This window comes from Chelmon rostratus, chromosome 24 (assembly GCF_017976325.1).
Source record: "Chelmon rostratus isolate fCheRos1 chromosome 24, fCheRos1.pri, whole genome shotgun sequence".
Classification (NCBI taxonomy): Eukaryota; Metazoa; Chordata; class Actinopteri; order Chaetodontiformes; family Chaetodontidae; genus Chelmon; species Chelmon rostratus.
The window spans coordinates 2,069,456-2,096,557 of NC_055681.1; the positions used below are offsets into that span (position 1 = coordinate 2,069,456).

General features: G+C 44.2%; 2 protein-coding genes across 7 annotated transcripts in view; both read left to right on the top strand.

Annotated features, from left to right (window-relative positions):
- Window positions 1-179: 179 nt before the first annotated feature.
- LOC121627554 lies at window positions 180-9,586 on the top strand. Its single transcript, XM_041966506.1, has 10 exons — window positions 180-396; window positions 1,417-1,563; window positions 1,896-2,021; window positions 2,124-2,284; window positions 3,442-3,529; window positions 3,718-3,807; window positions 4,821-4,847; window positions 5,082-5,171; window positions 5,912-5,998; window positions 6,083-9,586. Exons 1-10 carry the CDS (start codon window positions 342-344, stop codon window positions 6,382-6,384), a joined length of 1,173 nt encoding a protein of 390 aa, XP_041822440.1. The 5' UTR covers window positions 180-341; the 3' UTR covers window positions 6,385-9,586.
- A 2,217-nt stretch (window positions 9,587-11,803) lies between these two features.
- Window positions 11,804-27,102, top strand: part of LOC121627242 (collagen alpha-1(XVIII) chain-like) — a 39,372-nt gene continuing 24,073 nt past the window's right edge. For 3 of the 6 annotated variants that reach the window (XM_041966035.1, XM_041966037.1, XM_041966039.1), the window contains exon 1: window positions 25,251-25,994. In XM_041966035.1, coding sequence (XP_041821969.1) covers window positions 25,409-25,994 — 586 coding nt within the window. In that variant the 5' untranslated portion in view covers window positions 25,251-25,408. Of the gene's footprint in view, window positions 12,063-25,249; window positions 25,995-27,102 lie in introns of those variants that run through there. The other 3 variants (XM_041966041.1, XM_041966036.1, XM_041966040.1) reach the window with 3 other exon arrangements.

The window sequence follows — 27,102 nt, forward strand, 5'->3', positions numbered from 1 at the left end:
TGACTACTGACTCATGCAGCCATGAAGTCGTACAAAACTATGGTTATCATCCAATCACAGACACTACCGTCTGACCGTAGTGTCACAGACACTACCGTCTGTGACGTCGTGCCCTCGTCGATTCCTGGAAGCGTTAAATAGGAGTCTCCCCCCATTTCCTCCTTGAATGAAACGTCGCTCACTGCTTCGGTTGTCATCTCTGACTTTTAACAATTTTTGTAGTTTTCCGTGAACTTGAAGTGTTTGTTAAAGTTTGGAACAGAGTCAGTGTCGCTCTTGGCCGTTGTTTTTTTTTTTTTTTTTTTTGTTTTGAACGGGGAGGGGGTCCATCAGCACTGTCAATGGCGCCAGCACTCATCGTCTTACTGTTCCTGACAGCAGTGAGAGCAAACTCTGGTAAGTTCACCGAGTTTAATGTCTGTTTTACGGATTTTACACACACACGTACACATAAACGTACGGTTTGCGCGTGCCCTGCAGAAACGCTTTCGCGCCACACCCAGCTAGCTAAATAAACTGCGTCAACACCAAGTTTATGAGTTTGTCGAAGGTATATCGATCTCTTTTGAGCCTTATCAGAAGAGTAACGAGCTTTTAACGTTATAAATCACAGTAAATCTGATCTACATCACTAATTATTCTCATTAATCTGCATATTTGTCCACCGGAAATACAAGAATACGAGAATAACGTGTGTGTGTGTGTGTGTGTGTGTGTTATTTATTACTTGTGCTCCGTTTCCATTTGATTTAATTTAACTTAGTTAGTAGTTAGTAACAACTTACCAGTGGGAGAAGAAGTAAAGGTTTTAGGTTTATTTTACCACACCGAAAATACTTCATGACATGCGTTGAAAACGTCATTTGCCACCTGTTGGGATGATCGACTAAATCTGTCTCAATTTAACGAAAAAAGGTGAAAATTCTCAGATTTCATCTTCTAAAATGTGAATATTTTCGGTGTTGTTGTTCTTTTTTTGTCCGTCAAACATGAATTGCGCAGTATCGTCGAGTACTAAGTAGCATATAAGCAGCTAAAGTACAACTACCTCCGATTTGTACAACACCCGAGTAAATGTACTTTAGTTGCATTCCATCACAAAACATATCATGAGCTATCGAAGATGAAAAAAATGCATTTTATCAGTTAAATACTCATTATTTGAAGTAGTTACATATTTATATCAACAAGCCACATTATAATGCTGCTTTTGTATTACTGTAATACACGATGCAAAGGTGTAACAAACCTGTAATACTACATAACAGTTACGTTAATACTAAGTACAAGTACTCTTTCAGCAGTCAAATCTGCCTGCTTCCAGAGTACTTTTACTCTTGGTACTGCTGGTACTGCTGCTGAAATGTAAAAGCTGACTGAAGAAAATGAAACGTGAGATATGGCGTCATCTTGCAGGAGAAGTGGCCTACAAGGCAGAAGGTGACACATGTTTCCTCACACCTGGCTCGACAAAGCCCATCACCCACATCATGTGGAAACACGGCGCTGACATCGCCTTGCAGTGGGATGGCGAGGACACTTACACTTACCGCCAGTTTGAAGGTACATCCAGACACTCTCACATGAGATTGTTTCATTGCACAGTTAATTCATTCTCATTCAGTGTTCAGGTATATTATTTTAAAAATAAAGGGCCGTTTAAGGCACACCATACATTAAACAATTGTGTTTATGTGTTTTGGTCAAGTTCACTCCTGAATACTTATTATCCCCTAATAATCCTGTTAAAGTAAGTCAATTACACAACTTTAAATGAGTAGATGACGCAGTAGTTTTTACTCCCTACTTGGGATTCTGTTACTCCTCTGGGCATCTGAAGGCAGCTAAAGATCCCTGTTTACAAGCTAAATCAAACCGTGTGTGCATATTTGTAGGTCGCAGTTCGCTGAATACTTCAACTGGAGAGCTGGCCATCATAGGACTGACTCAAGACGACAGTGGCAACTACACAGCAGAGGTCAACGGTCAGGTCACCAGCACGACTCAGCTCCAGGTTATCTGTAAGCAGGGGAAGTTTGTCTGAAGTTTGGCTAAAAAGGGGTTGTTTGTTTTTAACCTAAAGTTAAATGAAGTGTCTCCTTGTTTGTTCCTTCATCCATCAGCTCCTGTCTCTAAACCCTCCATCTCCACATGGTGTGACCCTCAGATGACCTACTGTATTTTAACCTGTGACGGCAACACCACAGCCGCTGAACCGATCACCTGCAGCTGGCAGGCAGGCGACAAGGTGTTGACCTCAACCAACAAGTTGAATATAACAAAGGTAGAAATGGGAAAGAATAACATGTTGATCATTTCTCTGCTTTTAACCCATCGCTGTTGAAACACACAGACATGCACCATGCAGTGAAATACACACAGGAGCAGTGGGCTGCAATCAAGCGCCCGGGGAGCATATTGGGGGGTTAAGTGCCTTGCTCAAGGGCACATCAGCCGGCTAATGGAGGGGTAGGGAATACTCGACAGCGACCTTCCGATCACCAGCCGCTTCTCCAACCTCTAGCCCCCCCCCCTTTGTAAGAACACATTAGAGTTTAATTTGAAATTGATTCACACATTCATGCATCAGGTGGTGACTTTAACATTTATATGGTCAGTGTGGGGTAGTATAATTAGTAGTAGGCAGTAGCATAAAGTAGTGGAGAGTAGTATGAAGTACAAAATGTTGTACTAATTCGCAATGTTAGCATGCTAACACATTAGCATTAACATTTTTTGCATTGTCATTGTGAGCATGTTAGCGTACTAATGTTAGCATTTAGCACCACTGTGCCTCTGCAGCTGTGAACTGTGTTGACTGAAGGCATTATGTTCTCGGATTGATATCTCAGGAACACCTGCAGGGAATTCACCACATTTGGAGGTCAAAGGTCACTGCGACCTCAAAAAACATGCCTAACTCTAACCCATCACTGAATAATTCATATACTAATTATGACAGAATTTTAAACAAATGTGTGGTAGAACAAAACAAGGAAGTGATGACATATTATATATCTCAAAGGTCAAAGGTCAGCGTCACTGTGACGTCATAAAGTTGTGCAGAGCACTTTTCTGGCCATTATTCAGCAGCATATTTCACATTTGGTTAGACACTGAATTGGTGACTCTAATCTTGTTCGTCCACCTTGAAACTGTGCCGATCGTATCGACCTGTTGAAGTTGTGTGTGAAGTGTCCACATTTTAGAGTTTGTAGCTTCTTTGCAGCAGCATCAATATTCGAAGCATAGTAGTCACCACGAGCTGATTGGTTGTGCTGATATTGAGCTTCAGGTGATTGTTGTTGCACCATGTGATGAAGCTCTCAGTCCTCTGGACAAATAGCCTCTAAGAGAAGACAGCAGGTTTCTCACTGAGAGTTATTCACTGGAATCAAACATGTCAAGATATTGAGGACTTTCATTTCGCTCAATTTCTAGGACACAAAGGAGCCACTGTTCAAGTGTGTGCTGACAAACCCAGTCAGCAGCAGTGAAAGTGATGCAGTCCCCAACCCCCTCAGCACTAGTGAGTTCTACTAAACATTTACTTTAACAGCATCTTTAACATAATAATACATCTGAATGTGTTCCTTAAGCAAGACATGTGCCCTTACAGTATGTTGAAATTATGATCTAACATGAACTTGAACTTGAGCGCATTATCAGTTCCTTTGGTTTGCTGCGTTTTTTATTTATTTATTCATTTTTTTGCAGGGAACCGGATGTTCACGTTGACCCTCCTCGTTCCATTAGCAGTGATTGTGTTGGTGTGTATCCTGTATTGCATATACAAACGCATTAACGGTAAGAAGCCAGAAAAATATTGTTCCTTTTACCACATGAGATAGTTATTGATATATTATGACTAATATGACAACCAAAGCACATTATTTTACCTTTCTTTACGACATTTATATCAGCATTTCTGTATAGTTGAGTGGTACTATTAATCTTCCAGAATGTGCTTCCACCAAATGTATTAGTTCTGACAATGATCATGAGGAAACATATGGATTATTATACAGTTCACAAATATGACGCAAAGCAGAACTTGCCCGAGAGTTTGAAAATTTTTAACTTTTTTACTCAGTTCATAAGTCATCTAGTGACAGTTGTCTGTAAATCCATGTGTACAGTTCTTTTATACTAGCAGAGGTACAGGAAGGATGGCAGTTACTGGCAGTTACTGTCGGTTGGAGCTTAATACACATGCAGGTATCAGCAAACATATAAAAGTCTCTGAGGGAACAATGAGCAGTTTGTCGTCTCGCCTGCATGAAACAGGAAGAACATTATCTGTTGAAAGCTAAAATCTGGATCCAACCTGAGAACTTTCTCACAGCGTTTCGCAAAATGTGAGGCAAAACAGAGCGAGTCATCACACTTTTAGTTTTATGTTTTTCATGATCAACGTATTCCAGTGATGGCTGTCTGTACATTCATGGTGACATTGCAAAAAGGAACTGCTAAAAGCTAATAAGGCAGACCTTGAGTGGTGCAAAGAGTCATACACCGAAACCCCGTCGTCTTTTAATAAAAGCCGTGTTAACAAGAGCATGCAGCATCGTCCAGTGTGGATTTATCATCCAAACAAATCCCCAGAATGCGAGAATACTCAGTAGGATTTCCTGTCAGCTCCTGAACGCCTCCCCTTCCTTTCCCCTCTGCTGGAACTATAAATACTAACACAATGACAGCATCCTGCCTCATTCTGCAGTGTGTTTACGGTCACATAAACCAGAATTACAAAAAATAACCCGATGATTAATGCTGGCCAACAATGAGTGACAACAAACCCTTGTTCATCTTTGAAACAGGGAGAGAATCAGACGGGACAGCGGAAGGTAAGATGCTGTGAATCCACATTTTCTGTTGCTTGTGTTTATTCTTTAAAATGTTTGTGTCATGTGTTCAGAGCGACCTCGTGCTGGTACTGGTTTGTAGCTGAGGTGTTTCCGGCCATCAGTCTTATCCGTTCAGATAATGTTTAACCTGCCGGTGAAGATGCGGCAGCTGCAGTCAGAAACTACAATGGTGACGCCAGCTTGTCAACAAGTGGTTGTTTTCTCGTTTGACAGAGAAATCAGTCATGTTGCAAAATGTCCGAAGAGCGTCTCCCCAGGACCTGACGTCTGTTGTGTCCGAAGGAGCCAACAAAGTAGTAAAAAGTGAGTAAAATGTTATTTAACACAATCCCAATGATGGTAAACTCTGACAAAATCATTGTATGACATTTGAACTTGCAGCCAATCAGAATCCAGTATTCACCCTGACCAAAGCATAGAGAGCATGAATGAGCCAAATGCACCACACAGGAATTGAAAGAGAAGAGAGCTTTGGTGGACAAAAATAACAGAGAACTTGAATAAACAGTACCTGAGATAGTTACTGGGCTGTCATGGGTGCAAACAACTGGTGGGATTATATATATTTATGTTACAGTAGAATAACAGTATGTATTGATAGGTTGAGTACTCAATGAGGGTGAAAATAAGCGATATTGCACAAGGTAATTCATGTCTGATAAATCAGTCTGAATATGGGCCCAGTGCTACATTAGGCAGCGCTGGAGTTGAACACTCTGACAGCTGTTGGTATAAAGGACCTGCAGTAGCGTTCCTTCTTACAGGGTGGATGCAGCAGTGTGTTGCTGAAGGAGCTGCTGAGGGCCCCCACTGTGTCATGCACATTAAAGTACAAACTGCATGAGACCAAACAGGTCCTTTCGTAAATGAGGACAAATGCAATTTGGCTCCTTTGTGCATAAAAAGGGCTGCAACTCCTACATAAACATGACCCCTTGTAAACAAATGCAGGTTCTTTGTGAGATGTTTGAACAGCAGTGAACTAGAATTTGCACCGTGTCACAGGTATTTGTGGTTGTGACAATTATTTTCTTGTTTGACAGAGAAATCAGTCAAGTTTCAAAATGGCCAAAGAGCGTCTCCCCAGGACCTGACGTCTGTTGTGTCCGAAGGAGCCAACAATGTCGCTGGTGAGTAAAATGTTATTTAACACGAGTTCTCTCCCGAGACACTTTCGCACTGTGGATGTGACACGTCTTTCATTCATGTGACAGAGAACTCAGCAGTGATGCCAAATGGACGAGAAACCTCCGGCCGGGAGCCACCGGCAGACGCACAGCCGGCGGGCGTACAGGCGGGGGACAAACAGCCGGCGGGCTTACAGGCGGGGGACAAACAGCCGGCGGACGCACAGCCGGCGGGCGTACAGGCGGGGGACAAACAGCCGGCGGACGCACAGCCGGCGGGCGTACAGGCGGGGGACAAACAGCCGGCGGACGCACAGCCGGCGAACACACTACCAGTGGACGATCAGCCGGCGGACGCCGCACCACCGGCGAACAAGGAGCAAAGCTGAAGTACTTCTGGCTACTTTTTGCAAACAGTTCAAGAGATTCAGACCAAATAATTGATCCTGTGTCAGTCAGTACAGTCTTAGAGTTTTCATGTCTGTGTGTAACTGCAGCTCTATGCAAACACGCGACAGCTGCTACAGTTTGTTCAGGATTGTCCCAAATTCTCACTACTGCACAGCTATCGTTTGTACATTTGTAGGTCAAATTTCAAAAGGTCATGTTTATGAAGGCGTTGCAGCCCTTTTTGTGCCATAAGCAGCCAAATTGCATTCATCCTCATTTACAAAAGGACCTGTTTGGTCTCATGCAGTTTGTACTTTAAAGTTCTTGTTTAGAAGCTCAAAATGTGGGAGGAAGCCATAGACATTTCTACAAATAGCTGCTGATTGATCACAGCTGAAGCGGCACTTCAACGCTACTTTAGCGAAGCTGTCCTTTCAGGACCAGTGAAGCAGCCCGTCACATTGTATTGAAGAAGACGGCCATTGTAAGCTGTGATATTATCTGTATTCAGAAATAATGTAGTCAAAGGAGTTAGTTCAAGTATCCCACCAGATGTTTGCGCCCATGACGGCTCAGTAACTATCTCAGGTACTTCGTTTATTCAAGTTCTCGGTTATTTTCATCCTCCAAAGTTCTCTCTTCCATTTCGTTTCCTGTGTGGTGCATTTGGCTCGTTCATGCTCCCTAAGCTACGGCCAGGGTGAATCCAGGATTCTGATTGGCTGCAGGGTGTCCATCAACTCATGATAATGGACACCTATCGATATAATAATAATACATGTTATTTGTACAGCACCATTCATACATGAATTGCTGCTGAAAGTGCTTTACAACAAAGAAATCACATGCACCAAGTGCTTGACATAGAAAAGACTGCGCAGGCATAAACACAGATAAAAAATTCACATAAAGTGAGATTGAGAATAAATAATAGTGACAATGCAAAACATGCACATCAAATGAAACCACTGAATAGAATAATAAAATCTGGGTAAACACGAGGCAAAGCACCAAAAGCTTCAGACCTGAACCAGGTGCTCACGGCTCATTAAAGGTTAAAGTGAAGAGATCAGTTTTTAGCTTTATTTTGAAAATGCTTTTGAGCTGCTTCCCTGATAGCTACAGGGAGTTTGTTCCTGATTTATTTCATCTGTTTCTGGAAACCTCGAATAAACCAGCAGCAGATAATCGCAATAACAAAGGGAGTTAGCATTAAAGCTTGGTGCTAGCCATTTGAGGCATTTGTATACAAGGAGGAGGACCTTAAAACTAACTAAATGTTATAGAAAGCCAGTGCAGAGCAGCTGAATCTGCACTAAGGTGCTCTCTCCGCTCTTTTTTCTTTTAATAATGCGTTACAGTAATCAAGGCATGACTCAGTTTAATATTCCACAAGTTTGCTTCAGCGTAGCCGTCAAGGACCGAACACTGGGGGGGATGAAATCAAATAGAGGGAAAGAAAATCTGGGTGTCTCATTACAACACAGGGTGTAGTTCTTCATCTGAACACCACCAGATGGAGACTGTGACACACAAGCTGCAGGAAGTAGACCGCCCCTCAGAACTTACTGCTGCTGTGTGTCACAAAAGTCATCATCTCACATGTCATTCGCTGCTCAGCTCGCCACTTCAGGCCGCGGCTGACAGGCCGATCATTTGTTCCTCAACAGCATGGTGCTGATTGTTTAGTGAAAATAGGAAAAGTCCCTTTGAGGTGTTCATCATGAGGAACGATGCCGCCACGTTGTGTTTGTTGCTGCATGAAGGAACAGAATGTTTTCTAAATGGAAAGATAGAACAGTGGCGGGAACTCACCACATTAATGGTCCTGAACGGGCAGCGATGACCTGACGCGTGCCTTAGTATTTTTGTACGTTTCTACGTGCTTTTATATCCTCAATGTTATGATGAGATGATGAGATCTGATTTATCGTGTCGTGTATTTGACCTTTGCAATCCAAAGCTGCCTTCAGGGATCAGTGTTTTCTATTCATCTGCAGCACTTAGTGTTTTTTTTTTTTAAATAAAAGGGAAATCCTAAACAGATCCCTAAACCAAATCCAAGCACTTCCACAACTTCCTGCAGATGCTGACTGTTGCAGAGTTGTTTGTTCTTGTGGGTGTTTAATGATTGAAATGAGTTCTGATGTTCCATGTTAGCACTTTGGTCAGTGGAAGAGAACAACACTTTTTTTTTATTTCATGTTCTCGTGCATTTTATTCTGTTTTAGATTTTGTTTGATGCCTTTCCAGCTGCAGCCACATGTGTTTTGCGGCTTCTTGTTGGTCTTGGACAGTTCCTCATGTGTCCAGCAGAGGTCCTTACACCCAGTAGTACATGAATGTATGAGTAGAAAGAGGGACGACACATTGACTGTACGTATACAACAGTGTTTTCATTCCAGAGACACTTTAGATGCAATGAATGCAAACATCAAGAGAATGGATGCAGAAAAGGGGAACATGCGAGTGGCATAAACAATAACAATATACTTTATCGATGCACATGAGAAGAGAACAAAAGCCTCAAAAAAAACAACACTGTTAAGTCTTTAACTTTAAAGTTTTACTCAAAGTAAAAGTATATTTCAAGATGTTCTGCCTTCACTTGTGCTCAGCTTTCATGTCATGCATCTTTATTGTACTTCCATTTATGTATCTTGATGCATTATTTAGTTTATTTTAAGTTGCATAACCGTCATGTTTATGATATTTATATTCATTTGTCTTGTGAAAAGGTGTGCTGATATTTATTTGGAAGTCGAATGTACTGATGCAGCTTTTCGTTGCTTTCGGTTTGTTTTAGTTATTCGTAGTTGAGTGTTGCTGGACTGAACCGTCACTAAAGTTGGGTCCTAAATTTAAAATATCATGTTGCTGTAAGACTGATTTCAGATGGAGTTACTGTCACAATGTCAGGTGGCTCTTACATCATCTCAGCTGAGTTTACAACATGACAAAAGTGACTCCGCACCTGCAGCACAGGTGGACTGTGGTGCATTGCGATCATATAACAGCATGGACGAGCCAGAGGCCTTGTCTCACCTACAGGCAGCTGCAGTATTGTCTGTTTACACTGTGACCCCCTGAGAAATCAGCTGCTGTTCTACATGCTCTGTGGAGCAGATAGTGAACTGGACTGGAGAGTCTGTGTCTTCAAACTGTGGTTTTGCAGATTAAACTGAATAAATGACTGCTCATTGAAAAGAGAGAGTGTGTCTCATTCTGTTTGCAGTAATTTGATTTATGGTGAGTTTGTTCAAACAGAATATGCAGAGTTGAAGCATGTGATTACCTGAAAAGCTCTGCATGAGTCCTGCATCACTGCCGTGGGCTCTTTGCAGTGTTTACCTGTAGCACCGCTGCTAGTTCACCATGTTGTGAAATATCTCCAACAACTACTGGCTGGTTTTGGATGAAAGGTCCCAAAAGGAAGACTCTTAATGGCTCTGGTGATCCCCTGACTTGTCCTCTAGCGCCACCAGGAGGATCTAATTTGTAATTTCGGGGTAAATGTCTCGACAGCTGTCTGATGGATCGCCTCGAGGTTTGGTTCAAACATTCATGGTCCCCTCAGGATAAATTATGATATGCCAGGAATACCTGAATTAGCAAATGTTGGTGTTTCTGAGTGTTGCAGTCACAGTGAGCGTGCTAGCATGCTGATGTTAGCATTCCAGCATAATACAGCTGCTAGCATCTATCCAGACTTTAGACTCTTGTTGTCATAAAACTATGATTTTTGTTTGCATCCTGGTACAAAGCTGATGCTAAGCTGCCTCTTGAGGCTTTGCACGTGTCCAGACGCCATAGATCAAGACGTTTGAGAGCTTGTGGAAACTCACCTTCCTGCCATCCAGGTGGGCCGGTTCATTTCAGCTGGCAGCTGGAGACCAACAGGCCTCGGCTTTCACGTCGTGTGTTCAGACTGAAGTGAGCTGTGATCATCTGCAGGTCACGGCGTCCTGTAAGTGCTACCTTCGAGAGGACTCTTCCTGAGCTCTGACAGCTGGCAGCGAGAGGGAGGATGGATGGAATTTAAATTTGAAGTGTGACGAGGGGTCGTAACAACAGCACATGCCCTGAGAATGCAGCCGATGGCGAAAAGTGGGCTTATCTTTGCATGTGCACACAGGATTGACAGTCAGGCGAGGGCTTCCACAGACAGATTCTTCTATTCAGTCGTATGGTTCAGGTGTTTGGGAGGGCATGTTCTGACAAACCCGATCACACTGACACCCTCTTTCCTTCTGCACACTGAGCGACTCAAAACAAAGAGAAGGAGAAATCCCTCTGAATAAAACTTTGGTCTCATGCAGACAGATCCTGCAGCTCTCTATTTAAAAAAAAGGTGGATGTGGGTTAGTTGCATGCGTGTGTGCTACGTGTGGATGGGTGGTGGTGACGGAGGAGTAGTTATGGAGCATCTGTCATCATGAGAAGCCTTTCTCTCTTTAAGGAATGCATTTTTCAGTCCGGAGCAGACAGGTGCCACACTGCAGGCCGACATGTCTGAACAGAAGCAGCCAAACTTATATCAGCCTCAGTGTATAATGCTGAGGAGGAGTTTGAAATGCAGTTTTAAACATGCATGTATCATCCATCACTGTGTGCACATGATAGTTCTGTATTTATTTGTGCTATTCTTAGCAGTCTGTGTCTGTGTGAGTGCATTGAGAGTCGAATACTCGGCCAGGAAATGTGATTCTTCATCCTTGTCCTCAGATGAGTCCGAGTTAGATTATTTCCTGCTGTTTGGTAAACGTGCCTCTGTGGGTCCACTGAACATGTATAAGCCCACCGAGCTGCGTCTCTGTTTGTTCTCGGCTGTGATGTTCTGGATGCAGTCACTTTAACTGCTTTCTGGAGCCTGAGGGGGGAGTTTGTGTGAAACTTCATGAAGTCAGTTGAATTGTGAAGCCTCAAGGCTGGAAACTGATTGTTGACAGATGTGTGAAGTTAGCGAGTAACAGCTCGAGTCCTGCAGGAAAAATGGCCTTCAAAATAAAAGTATTTTCCTTCTCTGGGATGATAAACACTGAAATAATCTTGGTGTGAAGAGGATCTAGTTTCCTGCTTTATATTCTAATCATATCACTCTATTAAATGTTATACCAATACAGTAAAATCACAAAAAACAGAATTAAAAATAATGTTTCAGTCTGAATCAGCGTTCATTTCTAAATAAGATTATTGAATGATTTTTAAATTGTAAAAACGAAATGCACAAAAACATTATTCACTGTACTCTGTGTGTAGTTTTTAGCGGTGGCAAGAATCCACATTGAGTATTTCAGTGGTCAGTATTGAGCCTTTTCTGCGGGAAATGTTCACCGGTAGAGCTTTTATTTTGAAAAGCCCGTGCAGGAACTTATATGATTCAAGCTTGACACGAGCCGTGCAGCAGTGTGCTGTGCGTCAAGGTGCACGCAGCCTCCGCAGGTAGGCAGGAGGTCGGTGAAAGTGTCCTCACAGTGATTTATTTTTGTCCAGGAGCGGCCGGAAGTGTCCGCCGGAGATGACAGCTGCTCTTCACGACCTCTGACAGGATTTTATTTGTTTTTCTTTCTCAAAAAGTCATAAATATTCCCTCCGAGGATGCGCGGACGCGACAGGTGGTCGATGACCTGCATCCTGCTGCTGCTGGTGGTCAGGCAGATGGACTCACAGCGCAGAGGTAAATGGATGCTGCAGCTTTCATTTCTTCTAAACTTCTTCTGCATGTTTAAATACCGTCATTACATCAAAATTTAAAGAAAAGTGTTGAAATTTCTGCAGTAAAATTACAGAAAAAGTGCAGAAAATGCTGTTTTGAAAATGCTCTAAAATGGCCATTAAGTTTGGTGTATTTTTCAGTAACTTCTCCCTCTGTATTTTATTAATAATCCTGCTTTTCCTGGTAAAGCTGAGTTGAATCAGGTGTGCTGAGGCTCCCTGCTGACACTTGATCTGAAGCTGGTGCTCCAGGCGGAATGAGGCTGTGGTTCATGTCAATGTCTGGGCTTGTCTCTCCGCAGAGGCAGCGGACTGTACTCTGCTGTCTGAAGCCTTTGTTTGGTTTGCAGAGTGGACTAAAAACAGAAGGATTCAACAGCTGCATTCGTCTCATCGTGCTCTCACCTGTTCAAACACTCATCACCTGCACGCAGGTGCTTTTTTACCTGCTGACTTTGCATTTGTTGTGTTTGCTGCCTCTTTTCTTCTGTTGTGTTTGTGCTCTGAGCTCCAGGTTTCCTCACTCTGCTCATTTCCTATGGCACAGTTTTGTACATGGACAATAACCCCCCCCCCCCCCCCCCCCCATCAGAGCCAGTCCACCAGAGTGAAAGAAATTACATATTTAAATCTTTAAATTAATTTTCAATTTAAATGACGTGCATCTCTTTGTGGTCGTTTTGAGTCTCTTTGTGGTCGATTTATGTCTCTTTGTGGTCGTTTTGAGCGTCTTTGTGGTTGTTAGCATCTCTTCTCCATTGTTGTGGCTCTTTTTGAGTCTATTTGTGGTCATTGTATGTCTTTTTTGGTTATTTGGTTCCCATTGTTACCATGTTTTTGGTAATTTTTCGATCTCTTTGTGGTTGTTTTGAGTCTCTTTGTGGTTGTTTTATGTCTCTTTGTGATTGTTCTATGTCTATGTGTGGTTGCTTTATGTCTCTTTGTGGTCGTTTTGAGCGTCTTTGTCGTTGTTAGCATCTCTTCTTCGTTGTTGTGGCTCTTTGTGGTCTATTTGTGGTCATTGTATGTCTTTTTTGGTTATTTGGTTTCTTTTTCTTACCATGTTTGTGGTAATTTTTCGATGTCTTTGTGGTGGTTTTGAGTCTCGTTGTGGTTGTTTGCATGTCTTCTTCATAGCTGTGGCTTTTTGCGGAACTTTTGCATCTTTGTGGCCGTTTTCTGTCTCTTAGCAGTCATTTGATTTGAAGTGTTCACTGTCAGTTGAACAGAGGTTCTGGTCCAGCAGTCCCCGGCCCCCTCGAGGCCTGTTCAGTAATCTGTGCGTGGTTTTGAGTGAGTGCTTGTGTTTCATTCCAGAAACGAGTCTTTTCAGATCGTCTCCTCTGTTGGATTCGTGTTTAGGTTTAGAGTTAAGAATAGAATTAGGTTGAAGAATTACAGGTCAATGAGGTGTGTTACCTGTGCAGGTGTGTTGTACTGCAGTACACTACACTGTGTTCAGTGTGTGTGTGTGTGTGTGGGAGGGCTGTGATTTGCGGTTTGTTCAGATTTTCCCTTCTTCAGGGCTCGTCTGTGAATCAGACGCACTTCATCTTCATCCCCTAATTTCCCCGGCTTAGCAGACACACACTCTCCACACAAAACACAAAGACTGTGCTGACATTCAGGCACGCCCACACATTCATGTAGAGACAGAGGATTTACAGCAGCTTCACGCCAGACTGCAGCTGAGTTCCCAGTAAAATCTGCTCACACACTCTCCGACCAGCTGTTGGTGTTTCAGGTTTTTCTGTTCAAAAACAGACAAACACGACGCGACTCGGAGGCGTTTGATGAAATATTTGCAGAGCAGAAGAAGAAACGTGTGCAGCAGTGGATCAGCAGATCCAGATTTTACTGTCAGACAGTAAAGCAGTGTCATCACAGCGTTCATTAATGATGCAGAGTGAAGTCTGTCATCGTAACAGCTGCCAGTTTACGCCCACAGTGCGGCTTCAGGCGCCCACAATTCAACGCAGCAACACAAAGCCGTGTCACTGGAAGGCCTGTCGCTCTGCTGCCGCCGTCGCCTTCACATGCACGAATCGCAGCGGTTCACACACGCTTCGAGTGCATTTCCATGTGCAAAGAACCGAACTGATGAGCACTTTGTTGAAAAAGTGTTGGAAATTGAGCCAAATTCATGGCAGCGTAGTGGAAACGCAGCAGCGTCTGAAAGGCTTCCTGGGAAACGAGAAACCAAATAAGGGCATTCCTGTCAAACACTCATTAACTGATAATTTACTGTCTCACAGTTTGGAGGATGTGAGGGCGGATTCACATCATCAGAATTTACATCCTCTTTGTTTTCCCTCTCGGTTTAACAGCCATCAGACTCGCCGTGTTTACATAACATGTAACACAAGCAGCAGACGTTTCCCCGGGTGGCCCGCCAGCCGCTCCCTCCATATACGATGCTGTTTTATCAAAGCAGCCAATAAAAACTGCCGACTGCGCGGTATAAAATCAGCAGCTGTTCACATGAGTGTGGGTGTCGGCTCAGGATGTAAAGGGACTGTAATCCCAGATCTGGTGGGATAATTCCATCAGACTGATCACATCCTGCCTCAACACATTTCTGCCCTCACAAATATCTGCGCTGCATTTAATGTGGAAATCTGTTGATGCCTCGAGCATCGATCTGAACATTGTACCCAGCTCCAGTGTGGATGTTTCACTCTTGTGTGTGTGTTTGTATGTGTGTGTGTGTGTGAAGCGATGCGTTGTTGTTGCACTGGATGTGCAGGAGAGGCTGCAGAGAACAGGAAGTGTCATCCCATTGGTCGGACAGACGGCAGGTAACGTCTGAAAGCATCCCGCTGAGGTCTCCACTCAGGTGAACGGCTCAGGGTGTAATCATGGAGTAAACCTGCAGGCTGCCGTTCAGACGCTGTTTGGGTTCGACTGGAAAAGCTGCGTTAGATCTGATTCAACGTGACGTTTTAAGGCCAGATGAGCAAAAATATGCTTCATTCCTGGAGATCTGATCACAGTGTGATTTGCTTTGGATCAACACTGACTCATCTTGATTTTATATTTTCTTGACATCACAGTTTTGACTTGTTAGAGATGATTGATTGATTGATTGATGGAACGTTTGGATCTCTGTGGAGGACCCACTGATGTGTTATTAATATATTGTTATTTTCACGCATTGTTGGACACAAGTAGCTCAAATTTGACCTGAAAACTATCGCATATTTATCGTTTCTTCTTCTTCTTCTTCTTCTTCTTCTTCTCCTTCTTCTCCTCCTCCTCCTCCTCCTCCTCCTCCTCCTGCTATTATTATAGTAAAAGCACCAAAAGTATTTTCCTCTGAAATCCAGTAGAAGTATAAAGCAGCATAAAATGAAAATACTTACGGCGTGTACATTACTTGAGTAAATGTACTCAACAGTTTATACTCAACAGTATTTTTTGTTTCTAATACGAGATTTGCTTGTAATGGAGTATTTTTCAGTGCAGTTTTGGTACTCTTACTTCAGTGAAGGATCTGAGTTAAACATTCATAATAATCATTTTGCACAGATTTGTGACCGTTTTGAGGTCAAACTTGAGGGTTTGGGTCCAACGCTGCATCAGAAGAACCTTCTTTTTGTTTGGCTGAAGGACCCCCCAGTGATCACAGCTCAGAGCAGCGGCCTGTTTTGGCCAGGTTGGTGGTTGGTGGACCTGTGGTTCTGTACTGACGGGTGACGTGAACCCTGCAGGTGTCGGTCCTGAAGGAACCAGGTCTGATCAGGCTGAATAAACAGCAGCAGCCAGCTTCCAACACGCCTCGGGGGCATTTCTTCACCGCGGTTGACTCCCAGTTTTATCTGCCATAATTACAGCTTTTATCCTCAAATCCAGCAGCCCAGCCCGTTCAGACTGATTAACCCTCGACAGTAACGAATGAACATCAAAGCCTTTCACAGCTGCGTGTCAGCGGCGATGCCTCTGCTGCAGAGCTGCCGCTTTCTACCTGCCGGCAGCGGACGTGTGGAGGTGGAGGTGTGTTCTCACGCTGAGAGGATGTTTTTCTTTCCGTCGTCCATGTTGGTGCGCTGCATATCTGATGTGCAGCTACCGGGGGGGCGCTTTGTTCCCTCAGCTGCAGAGCCTGGTGGCTTTCAGGTGGTGAAAATGGTGACGACTCTCACACCTGCGCGCCTCTTTAAGATCTAATCAGCCGGTCGAGAGATGAGGGTTCGTTTTAGCTTCATTTTCAAATGTAGGAAGTCAAATCTGAGCAATCAGAAGACCTCAGGTGTGAGGTTGAGGTGCCTTTGAGCAAACAGCATCGGCTAAAATCCCTGAAACACACGTCAAACCTGCGAGATCATTGTTTCTCCTAACGACTCCTCTGTGGCCCAGCTGGAATAAAGACACTGTTCTTCTTCACTGGTGCTCTAATGCAGACTTTGTCCTGTCTGTCGTTAATCTTAATGAAGTAAAGACAAACAATTAATTAAGTGCACCAGTAAATCCTCGTAAAGCCTCAGAAAACAGTGAAAAACGTCTCATAAGTTTCTTTTTTGCATTTATGCTTGAAAAAATGACTTAAATCATTCACTGATTCTCAAAAGAGTTGCTGATTATTTTTCTTACGGTTAACAAATCGACTAATTCTTCAGATTCCTGGAGTGTTTTCACTTTCAATTGAGTCATTTTTCTGAGTAAAGTAAGTAAACTTTGTTGAGCAGCTTCTGTTTAAAGCTAAAGAGCTGATTGTCAGTCAGGAGATAAACTTTAGGAAGCCTGAAGTGTCCTCCCTGCCCTTGAATGCACCAGCATGCAGGCCGTGACGCCTCTTACTGCCCAAACTGCAGGAAAAGAAGCTTTTTGTCCTCAGCAGACAGACTATTAATTGCTTCATTTGCCGCCTCACTGATCTCCAGCAATATAAAAAGGCTTACAGTCTGTGAGGCTGCAGGACTTCAGGCTGAACTGAACTCAGCCCGCCGCCCAGGCGACTCCCGTGAGTCATCCATTGTCAGCTTTTCCATCCAGACCACCGCTTGAACAGGAAGCGCTGTTAATCATTTCCACCGTGGAGGTCGAACGAGCTCTGAGCCCCCATCGTCCGGAGGGGTGGGCTGGAGGCCTCTGATCCACGCTGCCGTTAATCAGCCAATCAGATGAATGACCTGATTCCACCTGTGCATGAAGTTTGAGGCTCAGGACACTTACAGAGCTTCATTTCCAGCTGTGGGAAGTAAATATGAAGTATTTTAATCTGCAGTTCAGGGGGAGGGAAATTCTGCACTTTTTACTTCAACTTTAGTCACAATAATGATTATAGGTGAAGATAAGATGTTTAAATTAGCTCCACCTTAACTAGCTCCACCTTAACTAGCTGAAGGAACACATTCATGCATCAATGATTATAATCCATTAATAATAGTAATATATTTGATCCTGAAATGAGCCATTCTGCAGATTATTGCTTTTACTTCTGGTACTTTAAGTATATTTTGATGTCAGTACTTTGGCAACCTGAGTACTTCTTTCAAATTTAATCAACTTCTGACTCGACTGCACAATATGTAGCAGCTAGCAGCTAACAGTTACTTCCATTATTGATTAATCTGCTAATTGATACCACAATTAGTCAAATAGTGACGTCTTCAAATTGCTTTTTTTGTCCAGCAGTACAAAACCTAAAGAAAATCCAGATATTTAAGAAGCTGGAACCTGCAAATGTTTCACATTTTTGCTTGAAAAGTGACAGAAACGATGAATATATTATCAGATATTTGCAGATTAACTTTCTTTCTGTCACCCGATTTAACGGAGGACTTGCAGGAACGTGGGAGGCGAAGCATCAGTAGTTATTCAGGTGGTGCAGATGTCTGAAGAGAGAGTGGACAGATGCAGCAGCAGCAGGCGTTTTCTGCTGCTTTCTTCCTCTCTCGTCTTAAAGGCGTAGTTTTTACTTCTTCCTCAGAAGCTCTTCTCCTTTGCAGGAAGGTGGAAATGTGAGATTTCACTCTCAGTCACTTCCCGCTCAGCTCAAAAGCGCTGAATGTAAATGCATCCAAGCTGCATTCAGGACGGTTTGAAATGCTCGTTCCAGCCAGATGTTGACAAGCTGTAAATGCGTGTATGAATATAATCTGTCTCCTTATCTGGTGTGTTTGTGTCAGCTAGAGCTATCTAAGCTGCAGGAGAGCCCATCCTGATTAGCATGTAGCCGAGAAAACCGCACATTTGTGCCTGAGTGTGACAGGAAGCGTCGGCCTGTTGAAAATCCAGCCTGGAGCGGCTTTCATTCTGCGTCGGCGTCATATTCTGGAGATAATTTGAGCGTTTGACTCCGATGATGGGCCGTACAGTAGCGGCTCTGTCTGAGCCGCTGTGGTTGTGGGTGAGACAGTTTATGACTCACTGTGAGCGTTTGCAGGGTTATGAACAGTTCCTGCCCTCCAGAACAATATCCAGGCTGCAGGAATTCAAACTGAGGCCTCAAATGACGAGGCCTTTGCCCTCGACTTGAATGTCACGTCTCTTCAGGCTCAAAAAATGCTCGCCTGGCAGGTGAGATCGACAGAGCTGAGAAAAACACGGGGCTAAAATCACCTGAAATCACTTTCCTGCTGTCAGTCACGTCACCAGAGGGGTGCTCATCTCCTCCGTCTGGAACAAAACTTCTCATTTATTTTGGCATCCTCACATTCAGAAGAAGCCCCCATACTCGCCCCATTATTCTTCACCGCTTTCTGCAACAAATGTCCTCATTCAGATCTCCACACAAGGACCATCCTGTCTCCAGGCTCCTGCGCTGCTCGGTGAATCATGCCTCGAGGCTCCATAACCGAACCGGCTCACACCCTCTTGTCTGAAAATGTCCTGCTTTTGTCGGGGCCAGAATCCCGCCTCGGCATGCCGCCGGGTGCGAGGGTCGGGGGAGGAGCGTCGTGGGTGTCCACTCCTGCCGGGCTTCTGCCAAAATGCCCCGCGGGGAACTTTCTGCCTCTTTGCTTTGGTGAAATTGAGCTATTTGACAACTGCAAAGCAGGCAGATAGAAATCAGAGGAGTGTCAGTGGTTTACTGGCACGATGCAGAGATCTTTAAGGTTTGTGATAATGTTCCTTAAATCATATTTACACAAATGTTAACACATATTTGGTGCTTTTTTTCTGCGCATTAGTGTCTCTCTGTTGCACTCCAGACTTCAACCAACAGGTGGCGACATATCTTTATTTCTTTCTGCACTTCTTTGAAAACTTCTCACATCCTCTGTGGCAGCTCTGCAGGAAGATGCAGCTTTTTTTTTTGCTCCTTTTGAGTTTGAAAAAAGTTTTCTGTGCTTTGTTTATGTGTGAAAATGCCTCACATGTGCAGTCAGACTTGGATTAAGGCCCATTGTTTTCCATTTTTAGTGATTTCAGGCACACACATCATTTTTTCTCTGTCTCAGATTTTGTCTCTATGCATCCACACATTGTTGTATTGCCAGCTGTAAGAAAACACCGTCAGCTGTTAGCTACAGTTTAGAGTCATAAAGACCTTTTCCTTTTGCACAGCTCAGAAAATGCTGCTGGCAGGAGAAATCAAAGAGTTAATGGTGAGAAACATTCACTTTTCAGCCATCTGACTCCTGCAGCCTCTGCGCTGCTGCCATCTGGTGGTTGATAGGAGCACTGTGAGTACATGAATGGACACACTGCTTTGCCAAAAGTATGTGGACACCTGGACATGGCACCCAATCTGAAGCAGCATCTCATTTCATGGTGGTCCAGTTCATCCCAAAATTGTCAACATAGTACCACAAAGTAAAAATACTCCACTGCTAGTAAAAGTCCAGCATCAAAACCTCACTTCAGTAACAGTGTATAAATATTATCAACAAAATGCACTTTAAGTATTAAAAGTCATCATGTTGCAGTAAACTGCTGCATTTTAGTGCTGTAGATCTTTCTGGTTGAGCTCAGGAAATATAAGTAGAAGTATAAATCTGCATAAAATGGGTGTGCAAGTACCTTGAATTTGTACTTAAGTGCAGTACTTGAGTAAATGTACTTAGTTACATTCCACTACTGGTCTTAACAGTGAGTGGCAATGTGTTGCTGAACAGAATTGTGTAAGAGAGACAGAGAGAGAGCGAGTCAGCGATGGGAAAGAGGTAAAAAGAAAGGGGGAGTGTAGAAGTTGCAGCTGTGCTAAATTACCAGCGAAGGGTCTAAATCTCCCAAACCTCAACTAATCATCATGGCAACCAGATTCCTCCAGAGCTGCCAGACTGTCAGGGGACTGTGTGTGTGTGTGTGTGTGTGTGTGTGTGTGTGTGTGTGTGTGTGTGTGAAATCACTCTTTTACACCCCCCTGCATCCAGCTACACTGAGTTTTGAGCTCTCGTCAAGATGTTTTAATAGACGCAAATCTCCATATTTGGGATTCTGTGTCGGACACTGTGAGGAGGAGGAGGAGGAGGAGGAAGGACGGAGCTCACACCTGTCACCAGGACATAATCAGACAGTGATTGGTTGCATTTTCATCTTCAAAACTGCTGCACACAGACAGTAACTGCACAGACCATCATCTTTAAGGTTAACACACCTTCTTTGGAGCCATTTGTCAGCTCTTTTTTCACATCCTTTGCCTCATTTAACCCCCCTCACTCTTCTCACCTGCACTCATTCATCTAATAAATCTAGAGATCCATGATCAGGAGAGAAAATGCGTCCCTGCTGGGGCCTGCTACAGCTTCGTCGTGTCTCTGTTTAACCGGTGTATCGTGTTTCTGTCTCACCCTGCAGTTAATGTAAAATCACACATGCTCTGCTGCTCAGTGGTAGTTGCTGATGAGCTCATGTTATTTCTGGAAAGCAAAGAATGGGGCTCTTTGGTCTCACAGGGCCCAGAACATAAGCTGTGAGGACCCGCATCTCACAGAAACAATCAGTTCAATAAAATACTGGGCTCTTACAGCGTTACGAAACAGCCTGACGGATAGTTTCACACACATGATCTATAGATATGAGAAGATTTATTGATACCTGAGGGGAAATGTTCATGTTAGGGCAACACAGAGACAAGCTAGGAGTTCAGGAAGCAGATACAGAATTAAGAAATAAGATAGGAGATTAAAGAGGTGATTGTGCAGGAGTGCGACTCCGGCATCTATGATGCTGCACTGTATACTGCATATAGTACAAGTACATAGGTGTAGGTATAATAAGTACAATATACAGAGTATTGACATTATGATAAACTCAACTGAGCCTGCTTTTATTTGATTAATTGAGTTTGAAAGAAAATTACTTTTTGATCAATTAATAAAATATTTAAAAATGCTCTGGATAATAAATTCAATACTTAAAACACTAAATCAATCAAAAATAAAAGTAATGATTAATTGTAGCCTTAAACCAAATAGTCGACATTTTGGGAGACGCAGTCATTCCCTGCCTTGCCAAGAGTTCGATGAGAAGAATAAATATGCTAAATATGAAGCTAAAGCCAGCAGCTGGTTAGCTTAGCTTAGCACAAAGGCTGGAAACAGAGGGAAGCAGCTAGCCTGGTTCAGTCCAGAGGGAACAAACTGTGCCTACCTGCATCTCCAAAATAAAAGCATCACGGTCAGATTATGCACATTTTCTGAGGGCTGCCAAAAGGCATTCTGGGAGATTTAAGGACTCAGAGTGGAGGAAACAGGTTGGGAGAAAGTGGGAAAATGTCGTAAAAGTCACATACCGATGATGTCTGACTGTTTTAGGAGGAAATATTTTCTTTAAGGAGACTTTGCGTTCCCACTGGAGCTTTAATGCAGCTGTAGTGCTGGAAAATACTGTATATATCTGCATGCATATGTTAGCGCGAGCGTGTGGAATAGTGCACGTGGAAAGCACCAGGTGCCTTCATGAACTGACATTCACTAACTCACTGAGGCATAATGCCGCGGTGTGTTTACTTGCCCTACTCGTGGCCCTGTGCAGGCCAGAGCAGCTGTCAGCTGATAGCGATGAAAAGTGATGGAAACACACGGGGAGTGAACATGAATGTGAGCGTCTGCAGGATATTCGTGCTGATATATCGATGAGTATGTTGAACTCAAACACACCATCTGGGAGGATGTGTGTGTTTTATCTGAATTTGCATGTCAGGTCAGAAGAATTATGCTTTTTCAGGTCAGAAATATCAACATTTTTCTAAAGATACTTCATAAACTACCAGTTTCTGATGCATGTGATGCTTTTTATTCTGTTGAGGAGGAAAGAAAGAAATCTCATGGCATAATCAGCACAGGCAAAAAACAAAGAACTTAAACTAAGCAGGAAGTCTCTGTAATTGCTTTTGGTAATTACTGCAAGATGGCATAAGCTTTTGTTTTATTCCTTGTCGGTGGGATTTCCGTGCTTCCTGCTGTACTGTTTTCATCTGGCAGAAGACAGCGAAGGCTCATTGTTCTCAGATTTTGCCAGTTTTTGCCTCATAACCTCCACTTTTTTAAAAGTCGATCAGATCAGGTACGATCATCTTCAACAGGATTTTGCCCCCATGCATCCAAAAGTAGTTGCAGAATCCACTGTGGTCGCAATCGGTCCCTTTGTGAAAGTGTAAATGAGCTTTAAAAACATGTGAAACGGTTCAATTTAGTGTGTTTTTCAGTGTTTTATGTGGAAAAATCCAATTTACAAGAGCATTTTCAGCCTCTCTGTATGAAAAAAATCTACCTGTTCTGTGCTGTTTTAGCAGTGGACATCTTAGCTTAGCATAAAGACTGGAAGCAGGGGGAAACAGCTAGCCTAGCTCTTTCAAAAGTTCAACAATGTGCCTTCCAGCCTCTCTCAAGCTCATTAAATTTACATATTGTATCATGATTAATTAACCTGCTGCCGGATAAACAGCTCAGACTGACTTATAATTTAATTTATGAACAATCTGAGTGATGGATCTGATCATTTCTTAATGTTGAGTAACAGGAATTGGTGATTTGCACATTAGCTGCCTTAAATCATCGTTACTCATGTGTTAGTTGTGCATGTGAGGCGTTATGATTTGTGCAGATTCTTTGGGCTGCAAACAGGAGCTATTTAATGCTTTGCTAATCTGTCACACATATGAGAAAGATAATAAACTTGAAGAAAAGTAAAGTGTGAACATCTTAAAAAGTTGAACTTTCTTCTGTTCAGAAGCTTTAAAGAAAAGCTGATGCACTTATTTTGTCTTTGCAGCCCTCAGAGCCAAAACTCTTCATCTGTGACAGCTGGCTTTCCCTCCCCACAGCTTCCAGTCTGTTTCTCCAGCTGAGGAGTATTTCTCGTTTTCTCTCGCTCCTGCTGGGTCCAGCAGAATGCATTTAGCACATACGCTGACAGCAGTAGCCGTGTTGTATGAATGGGGAAATTATGAAGATGCGGCAGTTTCCAGTCCTCCAAATGTAATGCAGCGTGGGCGTGGGAGGTCTGAGGGCTGGAATGTGGAACAGCTGGACGTCCTAGCTTGGCAGATGAGGCGGGTAGCTGGACGATGGGGGTACACGGGGCCGTGTGGAGGAGGCGGCGGCCTGGGAGAACAGGGGTACGTCCCCTCCCTTCTCTTGTCGCCCATCTGTGAGAACCTGGAAGTGGTAGATTTTCCGAGGATTTTCTCCGATGAGGCAATGGAGTGGCTCCCCCGGGACCGGAGCTCAAGACATCGATCCAATCAGATACGCCCTCCCCGGCGGCCTCTCTCTCTCAGCTGCTGTCCGTCAGTCACCACTGCTGCTGCTGCTGTTCATCAGAATATATGCAAACTACCAGAAAGCTGAGTTTGTCGTTGCACACTGTCTGTGAAGAAGCCCGTAACTCCCACCGACACGTCGGGATTGTGTAACTGAACACCACGTTTGTTCTAAAGCCTCTTTTCCTTTTTCTTGTTGTTTGAAAGAGTGCTGCCATTAGCTCTCCCACATGGCCGTCTTAGCCCGTCAGCTGCTGTGTCCATTATTTTAGTGCCTTGAATGAATGTGAAGCCACATGCAGCTGTTAACCCGCGTCTCAGGTAACTTTTAGCCACCAAAGCCTATATAATACTCATAGTTTAGTTTATTTACTGGACTGTCATCCCTTCAGATCATCGTGCGACCTCTGGTGACCTCCAGGTAGTGAACCACAGCCTTTCTCTTCCCGCTCATGTCTGGCTCGGTCTATCTGTGACGGCTGTTTGGTTTTCGTGTGAAGCTCCGTTTCTGAAAACATTCCTGATGGTTTTATTCCAAAAATGAAGGGATCATTAAGAAAAAAAAGCCACATTGCTTGCATGTTAGTCATTTTGGAGCGGTGACTGCTGCTGGGAAACATAATGATATGAAAGAAGAGAACCGTCCTCTGTGAGGGATTTCAAACTTGAAAACTGATGATTATTTTTCTGAAGGTTTGCTCCCTCCTTCGTCCCACGCTGCGAGGGAGGAAACAAAAACATCAATGAAAAGCGATTTTTAACGGCTGATTCTTGTGCACTTTCTTGCCAAGAGTTAGATGAGACGATTGACACCACTCTCACACACCACAGTGAATATGAAGCTACAGCCGGCAACAGGTTAGCTTAGCTTAGCATAAAGACTGGAAGCAGGGGGAAACAGCTAGCCTAGCAATTTCAAATGTTCCAAAATATACTTCCCAGTCTGTCTCTTAAATAGATTTTATCTTGTTTTATTAGCAGTTGCACAAGAGGAAATGCAAAAAGATGCTCGGATGTGAAGTTGCTGGAACGCTGGTCTGTGGTGCTGCTGCCTCTCTGAAATAAAAACCTGCAGTCTGCTTCTTAGCAGGCTGCAGTTTAGCATTTTGCTCTTCTGAACCTGAGATTTATTTTGATGTGCATGACAGCTTTCGGACACTGAGCACAAACCGGTTTATTATGGCCTTTATATATATATAAAAGCTTTGGTTATTTCGGTGCAGGACGGGTGTGTCGTTGTGGTAAGACAACAACGCTTGCATGCTTTTTCTTCATGCTGAAGAAAATGTCTTAGGGGACCCACTCATCAGCTCGCACAGGGGAGGAGTTTTAGTGTGTGTTGGGGCAACTCTGAGTAACCAATGACTTCCATCATCAGAGCAGCGAGCCTGCCTCCTCGCTCGGGTCTCCCCCTGCCCGTGGAAGTGCTTTTTCATGAGGTTGCAGCAGCCATGCACTGGGAGATCTAGAGGGAGGGTCTCTGAGTGAGAGCAGTTTTTATGTCTCTGTTTTCATTCAGTGGATGCTCAGTGGCCCTTGAACAGCTTGGACTTAACTGTTGACCGGCTGGCTGACAGGTGGCGCTTGGAGAAACAGTGAGAGCACTGTGTCGAGTGCCGCTGCAGGCTGAGACGCTTGGAGGAGCAGGAGCCAGCAGCATGTTCAGGATCCAGACTTGGTTGCTTCTCCTGGTTCTCTGCGTTGGGAACTTGGAGGCCTGGTTATGGTTCTCAAATCAAGAAACAACCACAGAGGGTCCAGTGGAGGCGGGAACGACGAATGCCATCATGGCAACAGAAATGAGTAATGCCACCACGGCAACAGGAATGACAGGTGTCACCTCGATAACAGGAACATCCGGTGCCACCTTGACAACAGGAATCTCAGGTGCCACCATGACAACAGAAGCTACAGGTGCCACCATGACAACAGGAACATCAGGGGCCACCACAACAACAGGAACGACAAATGCCACCACGCCAAACGAAATTACTGGTGCCACCACGCCAAAAGAAACTACAGGAGTCACCACGGCAGCAGGAACATCAGGTGCCACCACGACAGCGAATGCCATGAAGAAGAAGGAAGAGGAGGAGGATGACTTATCCGGGGTTGGGGAAGAAATCATCAACGTGGCCACAGGAATCCGTAAGTTTGTCGAGGCGTGGGACGCGACCCCGACCGCCAGGACTACTAACGGAGGCCTGACAGAGGAGGTGGAGAGCGCTAACCCTAACACAATGGGTAATACAAGCAGGTTCAGCGGGCAGAGGGTGGAGGAGGGGTCTGGGATCGGGGTAGGAGATGTGTCTGATCTTGGGTCAGATGTAGAATCAGTGATGGTCTTGAAAGGCGATAAAGTCCTGCCTAGTAATTTAACCAGGTTTGTAGGTGATGTTTTTAAAGTCAATGGGACTGTTGAGGGTGTTTTGGATCCCACGTTTTCCCCCCCTGATAGTCGCATCAATGGTTCTGACCCACCTTGTCTCCCCGTGCCCTCTGATTGGTCCATTTGCTCTGGCAAACAGCCAAAATTTTTCACGCTGCCCAACTTTTTCAACCACACATCTGTGGAGGAGGTGGGTGCGGTCCTACGGGAGTGGGCGTGGCTCGCGAGGGAGGGATGTCACCACAGCGCAGAGTGGTTCCTCTGCCTCCTGCTGGCGCCCAGGTGCCCTTCGCCCACCGCGCCCCTGCACCTGCCCTGTCGCAGCTTCTGCCAGGTGCTGCAGGACAGCTGCTGGGCATCTCTGGAAAACGGGCGCCTCCCGGTGGAGTGTCGCCTCCTGCCTGAAGGAGCGCAGGAGCCCGGGCGTCCGGCGTGCGTGTCAGTTAGTAACTGGAAAGGTAACCCCGGCGGGTTAGAATGTATCCGGCTTGGTGATACATTTTGAACCCGGTGTTTGTCGATGTTCAAGCATTAGTCTGTGTGTGTTTGTGCGGTGTTTGTTTCGGTAACACACGTGTTTTGGGAACCATCTAACGATTGGATTTTTGCATGTTTTGGCCATTTTTATTGCAATCGCAAGTGCTTTACATTGCAGCTGACCCATTTTCAAACCACGCTGTTGTGTTTTACATGTTTAAATTGCATTTTTTTAACCCCTACCAGACAACCATTAGCACATTTATTTCACAACTGGTAGAAAATCAACCTGCAGGGACTTGAGTTACGAGGACTTCACTGATTTAGTATTGCACAGGAATTAGAAAATCAGTGCAGCTGAACCAGAAATCTTTTTTATTCCACAAATTCTCCTTCCTTGTTAAAACCTGGTGCCTACATTACCCACAATGCAACCCAACTGCTGACAGTTCAGTCTGAGATTCAGATGAGGAGCCTGAGATCTCA